The 12732-nt window shown below is 29.5% G+C and overlaps 1 protein-coding gene across 1 annotated transcript in view; it reads left to right on the top strand.

Annotated features, from left to right (window-relative positions):
• rdgBbeta (cytoplasmic phosphatidylinositol transfer protein 1) overlaps positions 1-12101 on the top strand; it is a 34972-nt gene extending 22871 nt beyond the window's left edge. Inside the window, exons 5-8 of the mRNA XM_075362070.1 lie at positions 450-521; positions 2805-2903; positions 10316-10471; positions 11174-12101. Of these exons, the coding sequence (XP_075218185.1) occupies positions 450-521; positions 2805-2903; positions 10316-10471; positions 11174-11434 (588 nt within the window). The 3' untranslated portion in view covers positions 11435-12101. The remainder of the gene's footprint in view (positions 1-449; positions 522-2804; positions 2904-10315; positions 10472-11173) is intronic.
• The last annotated feature ends 631 nt before the right edge of the window (positions 12102-12732 follow it).

The raw sequence follows: 12732 nt of genomic DNA, 5'->3' as shown, positions 1-12732 counted from the left end.
ATCATGGTTCTTCCACATCTCAGGTTTTTTAAGTCTCACATTTTCCCCTAGCTGTTTCTATTATGGTAACAGTTCCCCACTTTGAACAAACTCTGTATTCATTTATGTAGAAAAGGATTGTCATAAGGCGATGTCATATCACCTTTCTTCATGATTAATAAAAAAAAAGCATTTTTATGATTGTTTTTAATGTCTTTCATGACAACCAGTCCTCCAAATGTTCATCAACTTCAACAGATTTTCAGCTCACTTTGCTTAAAACAATCAAATATTCTTGATTCAAAGTTATTTCACCTACAGCTTCTTTTAATATTCTGAGTTTCTGTTTCATTTTTGTTGACTTTCAAGTAAAATATTGTAGAATTTTGAAAATTAATATATAACATTGCTATAGATAAAACATTTAAATATAAATAATAGCATTTAAAAAAATTTTTTTTTTGTTTCAGTGTTCTTTTTTACCAAAGTTGTGTATATCAATCCAAACAAAATTTGAGAGCAATAATGGATCAACAGAAAATGTAAGTTTTTTTTGGTAGTCCTGCATCTCCACCATCATTGTGTTACACTATGAATGTTAAGCGTTATAATTTACATTTTCAATTTTATTTAAAAATAGCTAACAAAGGTTGCATAACTTTTCTGTTTTTAGATTTACAGATTTTTATTCAAATAGATCATAGGATTTTAAAATATTAATGACTTAATTAAATTATGCAATATGAATTCCAAAAAAGATAAAAATATTCAGTAAAAAAAATTGGGTTTGATTTCATCCCCTTGATCAGATGACGTTTTAAACTTTAAAAATGATACAATTTTAAAAGTGCTATTGAGAAAAAATCAAAATTCTTATTACATTTGGCCTTCGTGCTCAGCAATTACCTCATGCAATATTTTTAAATAACTTGAAAAACTGATAATGTATCAAAAATTATAAAAACCATAAAAAAAAATTTTAATTCTTAAGTCGGGTCTTACGGTACTTTTTTGTAAAAAATCCTATGTCTACAGTAACACTAGATACAGTTAAGGTTTTCAATCTTGAAAATTAATGTTAAAAAAGATTAATATTTTAAAGACAGATCCCATTCAGTTCCCGTGTTTTTTGAAGCTAAAACCTTTATTTATTGGAATAATTATTTACTTCAGTAAGTCAGCCCAGTTTGGTGTAATGTTTTTCAAAGGCTGAAAAAAACTATAGTTTACAAAAAAAAATTATGGATACCATAGTGCACCATGTCCAACGGGTTGAATATCTGAACACCAAATTTCAACTTTCTTGATCAAAAGATTTTCAAGATGAGACAAATAATGTTTAATATCTCCAAATCCTAAATTCCATTGTCTTAAAACTTGGGAACTTTAAATAACTTATAAGTACTTAAATCATATTAAAGCTCAATTTTCTATGACCACTATACAAAAAGTTAAAAAATTAAGAGTATTGAAAACTATCCTCCCCCTTTTTTTAATTTTTCCCAAAATTTAATGCCATCAATCCCCCATATATAGAAGTTTTTAGTCATTTTCAAAGAATTTATGTTTAATCATTCTGGAGATGTTACAGATCAACCCCCATATGTCTGGAAATTTCTATTAATGGTTTTTGAAGGAGGTTTTGAAATATTGACATTTGAAAAAACCTCTGATACCCCAAATTTTGGTTGACCACTGTACTCTCCCTTATTGTTATCCTGCTGTAGCAGAAATGAAGCTATAACTGGGAAAGTAAGTTATGCCAGTACTATTTATTATTCATTTGATTTTAAATGGCATCAAATAGATTATTTTGTGACAGAAAATTATGAAATTTTAGATTTCAGAATGTAATGCTTAATACATATTATTACAAGTCTCAGCTCATTTCAGTAATTGTAAATCCTCATTATGATAAGTGATATAGAGCCATTGCTAAAATCTTTATTTACTTTTTCTTCTTTTTTTTAATTTTTTCATAACTGCTGCAAATGGAAGTGGTTGCTATCCTGGGTTATACATGACTAGTTTAGACTGTATTAAGAAGAAAGTGTATCCTTTATATTCATTCATAATTCTTTTTATTATCACCTTAGTTTTTAATTTCTCAAATCCCTTTAGATTAGCTGATGCATTTACTTCCACCAACTCAAATAAACCCTGCAAAAGCAGCAGTTCATTTGTTTTCTCTCTGGATCTAACTTTTATGTGTAGAATTAATACAAGATTATGTTTTGATCTAAATAAAGTACTTATGTATAAAGTCAGATTCACAACAATGAAGTAAAATCTTATGTTATTTACCAGATATTAACGTAATCATTTTATAAGTAAGCTCTTTTTTCTTTTTTTTTAGTATGACTAAACAACCTTTTTCTATGGAAATATAATTAATTTAGTAATATTTCTCATTCAAGACAAATAACTCATGTAAATGACTCATAAATGCAATATTGTAAGTATCTGTATTAATAATCTCACGGTAGATGCAGCTTGAAATTAATCATATTTTCTTTGCATTTGAAATGAGTTGAGCCACCTGAATTTGTTTAGAACTATGTATGAATAGCACTTTCATACATAATAGCTTTTTATTATATACATTTACATCACAGTAATAGATAAAATTTATTATATAATTTGGATAAATTTATTTATGATCAGTATGACAAATCACCATTTGTTATGTGCACCAGTAGAAAGGAAAAAATTAATTTATATTTTAACTATTATATTACATAACAGATAACCTATATGGTCTTTATTTTAAAATGCTGCTTTTAATTTTTTGTAATTAGTTAGATTTGATATTGTTTTGTTTTCAGTGCTTAGGATTAACTCCAGAAGAATTGTCCAATAGGATCGTTGACTTCATTGATATTGTGTACGATGAAGTACCATTAAAGAGTTATAAAGAAGAAGAGGTAAGAAAAAGTAACATCTGGTAATGTAAAAAGAATAATATTTAAATATAATAATGGATAATGTAAAATAATAAGAAAATTGCCCTCAAGTGGTGGTTTGGCTATACAGTTTATATAATTCAGTCAGATAATTCTACACATGATAAAATTCTGAGGTTTGGTAAAATATTTTTCTTATGGAAGCCATAAGGAAAGCAGTTATCTTTTCAATATGTGGAGGAGAAGTAATTTGTGACAGCACACATTTGAGCTACTTTGTCTAACATCATTGATTAATATTATACTGCTCTCATCCTGGATAAAGTACCCCAATATTTTCAGGGATTTTAGGATGGATTATGCTCCACTTTGTAGGAATCCTGAAGTACTCCTTCAAGTGGGATTGTCTCATTTTGTTTCTTTGTGAATAGATACTCCCTTATTACCATCTACCCTCATTCATGTTCCTATCCTTCTTGGGTGTGTCTGTAGGTTTTTTCTAGACCCTCCCTATTTGATCTATGATAATCATGTTTTAGGGTCTTTTGATTCTGCATCGTTTTTATGTATGGTCTGAAAGGGGCACCTCCGTCTATCCATTGCTGTAAAACGAAGCCCAATTTCTGGCTGAGTATGTAACCGATAGTCTCTTAATATTTTTAAATACTTCAGTAAATCAAGTAATTTTAGTAACATTGACAAGTTCTTTCATTTATTTAATGGTTAAATGTGAAAAAATTTTGATTCATAAAAATGTGAAAATTACATTGGCAGTATCCCTTACATAATCATTATGAGATTATTAAATTTATTGCACAATTCAGCCTCTCCACAAAAGTTCAATTAACTTTCAACTGAATTTAATGTTTCACCCTCTAAATTTCTTAGAATTAAGGTGCACTGAATTCTTTAGTTTGCAAATATATGAGAAAAAGAAATTGTATCACCATCTGAAAGGTCAGATGACCTAACTTTACCACATAATGTTTTCATATCAGGAAATAACACTATCTGAAAGAAATTTGCAAAACCACAATGGCAGCTGCATAATGTAGCTCCAGATAGTTGAAAAAGTATTACCTTTTTGCTGGATGATGAAAAAGTTCAGCAGCCAAGTTGCTTCAATGATATTCACTGAAGCACCCTGTTCTTTCATCGTAAGAGAAGCACCCTTCTCTTTTATCGTAAAAAAAAAAGGAAAGGCCCAGCAATTCCAAAGAAACATATTGCTCATCATTTATGAATTGTAAAGCATTTTCTTGTAAAGTGCTGTGAGTTTGTTAGCAATCAGTTAGCTTTGTTTATTAATAAATGGGGAGAATGACCATCACTCACCAATAAGTTATTTCCTAAATCTTGGTTTTTAATAATGGAACATATGAATGCTGACAAAAATTAGCTCAGTTTCAACAATCTTTCCATATTGTTCCTTAGCAACTTTCTTTGTAAGGGTGAAGTTTTAGATCTTCATGTAATCTGCCAAACCCCCACCACTGCAATTAATACAGAGAGGTACATACAGAGCAACAAAACATAGACTCAATTCAGTGGTCTTGTTCATTACTGTTTGCCTTTTTGTGTATAGTATGTGCCATTTTTAATTTTTTTTTTTCTTCAGTTATTTGACTGATGCAGGTCTCCAAGATTCCCTATTTAGTGCCAGTCATTTCATTTTGGTATATCCCCTACATCCTACATTCCTAACAATTTGTTTTACGTATTCCAAACATTGCCTGCCTAAACAATTTTTCCCATCTACCTGCCCCTGCAATATTAAAGCAACTATTCCAGGATGCCTTAAGATGTGCCCTCTAAGTCTGTCCCTTCTTTTAGTTTTCAATTTTCCGCAACACCTCTTCATTTGTCACTTTATCCACCCATCTGATTTTTAACATTCTCCTATAGCACCACATTTCAAAAGTTTCTATTATTTTGTTCTCAGGTACTTCCATATAAAGCTATACTCCAAACATATACTTTCAAAAATGTTTTTCTGATGTTTAAATTCATTTTGAGTGAGAAAATTATATTTTTGACTGAAAACTCGTTTCGTCTGTGCTATTCAGCATTTTATATCCCTCCTGCTTCATCCACCTTTAGTAATTCTACTTCCCAAACTACAAAATTCTTCTGCTTCCATAATCTTTTCTCTTCCTATTTTTTATATTCAGTGGTCCATCTACTTTATTTCTATTGCATTTCATTACTTTCATTTTCTTGTTTATTTTCATGTGGTAGTTCTTGCATAGGACTTCATTCATGCCATTCATGGTTACTTCTAGATCTTTTTTACTTTCAGCTAGAATTACTATATCATCAGCAAATCATAACATCTTTACCTTTTCACCTTGCACTGTTACTTCGGATCTAAATTGTTCATTAATATCATTAACTGCTAGTTCTGTGTAAAGATTAAAAAGTAACAGGGGTAGGGAACATCCTTATTGGACTCCTTTTTTATTACTACATCTTTCTTATGCTATTTGATTATTACTGTTGCAGTTTGGTTCCTGTAAATGTTAGTAGTTGTTCTTCTATCTCTATACTTGAACCCTACATTTTTTTAAATGTTCAACATTTTATTCGAGTCAATGTTATCAAATGCCTTTTCTAAGTCTATAAATGCCATGTATAGTGGTTTGTTTATTTTAATCTTCTTTCTACTATTAATCTGAGCGCTAAAATTGCTTCCCTTGTCCCTATACTTTTCCTGAAACCAAATTGATCTTCTAACACTTCTTCCACTCTCCTCTCAATTGTTCTGTACAAAATTCTAGTTAGGATTTTTTATGCATGAGTAGTTAACCTAATTGTTCAGTATTCTTCACATTTATCTGTTCCTGCTTTCTTTGGTATCATGACAGTAACACAATTTTTGAAGTCTAATGGAACTTCCCCTTCTTAGTAAATATTACTCACCAGTTTGTATAATCTATATATTGCTTCCTCACATGCACTGCACAGTAATTCTGCTGGTATCCTATCTATCCCAGGAGTCTTTCTGTCTGCTGCAAAGAAATATTTGTCTTGATGTGGAAGCCAATTTATCAGATTTCTTTGATGTTGTCACTGCCATTAAACTTCTTACCTCGTAGCACCTCCTTAAGTGGATCAAACAAGTGGAAATCCAATGGTGCCAAGTCAGGACTGCATGGATGATAAGATAGTACTTTCCAAATGCAATTTGTTGATAGTTTCTCCAGTTACTTGAGTTGTCTGAGGCCAGGCATTACCGTGAAGCAGAATGATACCTTTGTGCCGAGATCCAGGGAACTTTTTCAACACTAATAGTTTCTACTGATAAGCAAGTCACAGTAGTATGCACTGTTGATTGTTTGCTCATCTTCTAGAAAATTGGCAGAACCCTGGCTTTTGTAACCAAATAAAATGTAATCATGATTTTTCCTGCTGATGAACTGTTTTGGGAATTTTTCTTGATAGGTAAACTTCTGTGCTTCACTTCATGCTCTGTCTTTTTTATTCCAGCTCATAATGGTACAGTTTAGATTAATGTGCAAAAAAGCATCTCCTTCCTGCTGATTCCGTTATTTTAGCTCTCTGTATTTGTAAAGTTTTGTGTCCATGTGATCTGTCAACTCTTGGAATCCATCTTCTGCTTGCTTTATAGTACTTGAGGCTTGTCAGTGTTAATTTTATGAACTGTACAGACACTTGTTATAATTTTTGAGCTATAATCTCAACTATAATGGCTCAGTCTTCTTGGATGAGAGCTTATGTAAGTCAAGTGCTAGGGTTCAAACTTCAATTGGACATCCAGAATAGTGCTCATCAGTCGCTAAATTTCAACAGTCTTTAAAATTTTCTATCCACTGGTAAAAGTTCTGCGATTTTATACAATTTTTTCCATATTATTTAGTCATATGAGAGTAAATGTTAACCAGTTTTTCATCTTTGGATAACAGAAAACTGATTACTGAACACTGTTCAACTGATATGCAAACAGTTATAATTTTTTGATGGCAGGAGGACTTGCCATCATAAAATGAAATTTATGGGTTAGAAAGAAAACAATTTTACTCAAACAGCTGATCAAAAGTCCACAGGGTTACCAATTTGCGTTTATAAAAGTATCATAACCCTCTTACCAATGGTAAGAAGGTATCAACCCTCTTACCAAGAGGGTTGATACAATTTTTCTATCACCCTTAGTTTTAGATAAATTATGCTTCAAAAAAATTAAAGGAAAACAGTTAAAATATGTAAAATTTATAATTTTGCATGGCCATACCTGTGTTAGAATGATTTCGTTGTTGCTTTTCTTTTATAAATAACCTCAGGCACATCCCAAATTAATGTCAAACAGTAATTGGCTAACATGTTAGTATTCCATTTCCCATCATAGCAGCTTTCCATCACCGAAATGTCTTGATGAAGACGTTCACTGTGTTAGTCACTTACGTCTCCGAGGTTGTTTGGGAAAAAATCCAGATGTGAATGGAGGAAATGTATTTTCAAAAACATATTACATCCCATAGCTCTGTATGAAGTAAGAACTTGATTAACAATATCGTGGTAATTGTCAGATTTTTGTTAGCCGAGAAAAATATTTGCAAACATCTTTAATTGAAAAGCCCAAGCTGCACGTTCTACATTATTTAACATTGAGTTAAATACATCATCTTTGACCAACTCTCATATTTGAGAACCAACAAGTATTCCATCTTTAATTTTTCCTTCACTTACATTCGGAAATTTCTGAGTATGTACAAAAATCTGAGACTATCCTTCATTGCTTTTACAAAATGTTTCATTAGTCCTAGCTTTATATGGAGAGGAGGTAAAAATATTTTTTTGGTTGCAACTAAGGGCTCATGAATAATATTTTTCCCATTTGGAATTAAGTTGTCTCATTTCTTCCACTTTTTGGTAACATAATGTTTATCCCTAGCTCAGCTGTCCCATTCGCAAAGAGAACACATGTACTTAGTATAGCCTAACTGCATGCCTAACAAAATAGCTGTAACTTTCAAATCACCGCAAATATTCCAGCTGTTTTTTTTATAATTTATTTTTTCTAGAATGTCTTTCATCACATCATATGTCTCTTTCAAATTAATACCATAAGCGATTGGTATCAAAGGATATTTGTTACCATTGTGTAGTAAACTATACTTGGATAAATCTATGAAAAGGCACCAGTCCTCAGGTTTATGAACTTGTCCTTAGTGCAACATAAGCTCTTCAATATTTGTGCAATAAACGAAATTATTTTCATCAATAAAGTACTGAGAAAGTTCTTTTTGTCGGCTTGGAAAGCCCAAAATTTTTGTATTTTTTTAAAGTAAATTTCAACCTTGCAGTCTTGATCCTAACAGTTCAGTTTGATTTTTTGATAGATTTAAATCCTTAACAAAGTCATTTAATTCACCTTGTGGAAGATGTGGCTTATTGGAAGGTAATTCAAAATCAAAATCATTCATTGTTGTCTTCTTCATTGCTGTTTTCGAAACATATATTCACAAGTGGCACAGTAACTGGAATAATTTCACTGTGAGGTACAGGCCTGATTGCAGATTGTAATGAAGGATATTTTACAGTATGTTCAGATTTCACACACTTTTTAAACAAAAGTAACCATCAGTTACATGATCCTTTGGTTCATGCCAAACCATAGATACACCAAATGGTAAACCCTTCCATGTACCTTTCAGCTATCCACTTAAATATACAGAACAATTAGTGTATACTAATATGAGGACTATATGAGGTCTTATCCTGATCACCAATTTTACACTGAAAGTACAAATGATATACTTCTTTAATTAAAGGTGTAATTATTCTTCTATTTGATTTTACAGTAAACTCAACACATATATAAGAAAAGGCATTTATATCGTTTACACAATTTCGAGGCATTATGACACTGCACTGTTAACAAACTGAAGACAGCAATAAGACTGAACAAAATTAATTCATTCCTAAATCCAGTACTTAATACAAACAACACAGCTGTGTTTTCAGCTACGTGTTTTGGCCCGCATAGACATAATTGATCTTATCCATGAAGGCTCACTATTCAGTGTTAGATATGATATCAATATAGGTGACTGTGATATGATTTAATTCTTTGTTCAGTATTGTTTATTTATAGCTTACAAATTATGTTAAAGTTTAACAATAAAAAATGAGCTAACAAAATACAATATAGAAGGTTAAATGCTAACTATATGTTGAAAAATTAAAAAAATCCTGTAATTAAAATTTATTTTTTTTTTTAAATGGAAAGATTCTGAGTTCATATTCGTTTTCAGCATAAAAAAAAACAGATTAAAATCATGTATTGCATGTTAGGAAGCAAAAATTATGTTTATGTGTTATGATAAACATAATTCATTAAATAAATGAAGATTTATTTAATTAATAGCATTTAAATATTCAACAACCATATAATTTTGTGTTGTTTTTTTTTTTTTTTAATTAAGTTGTAATAAATTCATCTTAGATCTTTTTTTTGGATTTTAGGTAATTTACTGGTAGTAACTGAAACTTATAAGGCCACTTCTCATAAGAAGAATTATGTAAAGTAGTACTGTTGTTCAAATTTGAAGGATAGAAAATAAATAATTATAAATTCGTGGAAATAAGACATTTTATTTATTAAATATTGGATGAACAAGCCCCAAATATGATCTCTAGTTTATTGTTATACAGTCAGGGGAAGAACTGTGTTTAAAGTGAAGTGTTAGTTGGGTATAATCCACAGCACATAAATGCCAACCATAAATAAGTTCCTTCCTTCTGACAGCAGTCGAGTCATTGATCTTTCTAACAGTGTGCAGTACTGTTTATATTTTATTATATAAATTTGTTTTGTTACAGTAAATAAAGATTATCATAATTTTACATGTTATCATTTTAGATATAAAGTGAAGTGCAATGTCGATTGTTTGAAAAACATGGTAAAATTGTTCATTGTGCAGAAAGAAATATTCTGAATATAATAAAGTATTGTGAAGAATCTAAACAAAAATGTCATCATTTTCCTCTTACAAGAATACCAAACAAACTTCAAACTATATAATATTTTGAAATCAACAATCAAATATATACAAAAAGAAGCTTGATGTAATGAAAGTGGAACTCTATCAACACCAGGAAAAAACAGCAAATACCTTGAACATAGAAATGCTATAATCGATGACTTTGATTAATGTGTAATAAAAGAAGTGATAGAAGATTTTTATTTAAAACTGAAAATTGTTCTTATCTGCAGGATGTTACTACTGGTATTCAAAATAAAATCAATTTTAAATGGAAATCCTGCACTCTAAAAACATGTTGAAAGAAATTGGTTTTAAGCAGAAAACATACAGATCTAAAAGAAATCTTTTGCTGAATGATAGGGTGTTCTAAAACTTAAATTTAGGTAATTAGATAAATTAAAAAGAAATTAGTATTGCCCTTTTTTTTAGGACTTAAGATTTTTTCATTCAAAATCAACTGGGCGAGGTCCACTTCCTGAAGGATGGAGAGAATCAGTTACTCCTGTAATGTGTTCCTATAAAGTAATTAATGCATCATTTGAAGTCTGGGGAATTCAAACTAGAGCTGAAGAACTTGTTCACAAGGTTAGTAAATTTTTCTTTACTTACCATTGCTGATAACTTTATGTATTATTTTATGAAAGTATATTTTATTTTTATGTGATAAAATATGAATTAAAATCCTTAATTAATTTTTTTTTTTTTTTAATTAAAAGACTGAAAAAAAATTACAAAATTAGTAAATGTAGTTACTATGTATGTGATTCTATTGTAACTCATTAAAATAGAATATTTTTAATTAAGACGTGCAGTTGTTGATTAACAGTTTAGTACTTTTGTCATATATCACTTATTATTCAGAATTATTATGAGAACATCATAACCATAAAAAGAAAATAAGCCATTAAATTTTAGCATCAGTTTGATGTGATTTCATATTAAAATCAAATGACTGAAACATACAATGAATTATGTAGATTAAGAATTTCCATGGCCATTTTACACACACACTGGAAGCACAGTGTTGCTGCAAATGAGGTCTAATTTTTTTATGTAAGTCATAAAAACCTTCCTACTTATGAGATTACCTACTCTAAAAAATTATTTCCTTAAATCTTTATTAATGTATTGTTTTTAATACCGCATATAGTCACAATAAGCATTACTTATATTTTGATTAGATTAGTTAATTTGTTTCTTTTTTTTTACTAGTGCTAATTTTTATAAATATTGCACTTTTTATCAAATATTAATTTTTTATTTGAATCTAATTTTTTAATGTCTCAGACAATCAGAGACATTCTTCTTTTGGGACATAGACAAGCTTTTGCATGGATTGACGAATGGTATGGTTTGAGTCAGTCTGACGTCAGGATATATGAAAGTGAAATGCAGCGTAAGACTAATGCTAAAGTTGCAAGCACAGAGCAACCTTTACCTTCTCCATCATCATTATCACCCAATATGACAGGCACACCAGGCACTCCTCCTACTGCATCACCAACTTCTCCAGCTGTTGCACCAAGATCTTGGTTTTCATGGTCTTAAATTTTAAATTGACATTTATTTTTAATTATAAACCGAATCATTGATGTTTATGAATATTATTCATTTTACAATATATCTTCCATGTTTTATGAGATTATAAAACTTGTTCTTGTAGGTGTTATATGTCTATCATAATTTCAGGCGATCCAGTTATTTGTTTTATTTTTTATTTACTTATTATACTTCTTTCTTTTTTCATAAAAGTTACTGTTTATAATTTTTGTATTTAATACTAATAAATGTTCACTGTACTGTGTATTCAGTAAACTAATAGAATAAATATGATTGCATTTTAATAAAATACCATATTGTACTGAATAAAGGGCATTGAAAATATAAGGCAGGCATCACTCAGTTATTTATTTCTAACTCTGTTAGTTTATTTTTAATTAATAAGAAATTAATTAATAATTAAAACATCAAAGAAAAAAATTAATTGAAATATTCTCTGAATATTTTACAAAATATCTTCTTACTTAAGTGAAGAGTCATTTAAAACCGGGAATAGCAGGAATTAATCCTGCTATCTGTTGTTTTTTTTTTGTCAGTCTTACTTTTCAGTGTCATGCAATTTAAATATTGGTAATTATGGATTAAATTCTGCTAATATAATTGCAGTTTTATATATATTTATAATGTAATGTTTCAGTAAAACAGAAATACTTGTTTTATTTTATTAATAAATCAGAATGAAGTAAATTAATAATTTATTATTAGAAGGAATAATAATAAAAAAAGCAAAAGTAATTAAAAAAGTAGATATTACAAAGATTTAAAATAATTAAATTGGTTATTTCAGTAGTTACCTTAATAATATGGTGTATAGTAGTAATAAAAGAAAAAGATTATGGTTTTTATAAATAAAATGAAGTAAAATTAAAAACTCTGTAACATTAAATGTAATTTAAAATTTTGGGAAACTCACTTCTAGTAAAGGGGAGTTTTGCGTGCATGTTAGTTGCAATAATACATTGTATACCACTTATTATTCTTTGAGTGTAGTACAGGAATTTTTTTTTGGTGTTTTATTTTTCTTTTCTTTTCTTTTTCAAAATACAGTAGTACATGTATCTAGAAAAACTCATTAAAATAATTTTTTTTTTAAATTAAGACGTGCAGTTGTTGATTAACAGTTTAGCCTCTCTCTCACTTATATGAACATGTCCTTTATATTGATAAAACTAGTTTCCAGGAAAGAAACCTGTCCCTATATTAATGAGGAAAATGCCTAAACTCATATTCACAACTGTCCTGTATTTTATAAACAAAGGTGGGGTTTCCTCTAATGCCTCTAATGA

This window comes from Lycorma delicatula, chromosome 4, assembly GCF_047948215.1.
Source record: "Lycorma delicatula isolate Av1 chromosome 4, ASM4794821v1, whole genome shotgun sequence".
NCBI classification, from domain to species: Eukaryota; Metazoa; Arthropoda; class Insecta; order Hemiptera; family Fulgoridae; genus Lycorma; species Lycorma delicatula.
The sequence above is the reverse complement of the archived record's forward strand: the minus strand, read 5'-3'. Positions and strand labels throughout refer to the sequence as shown.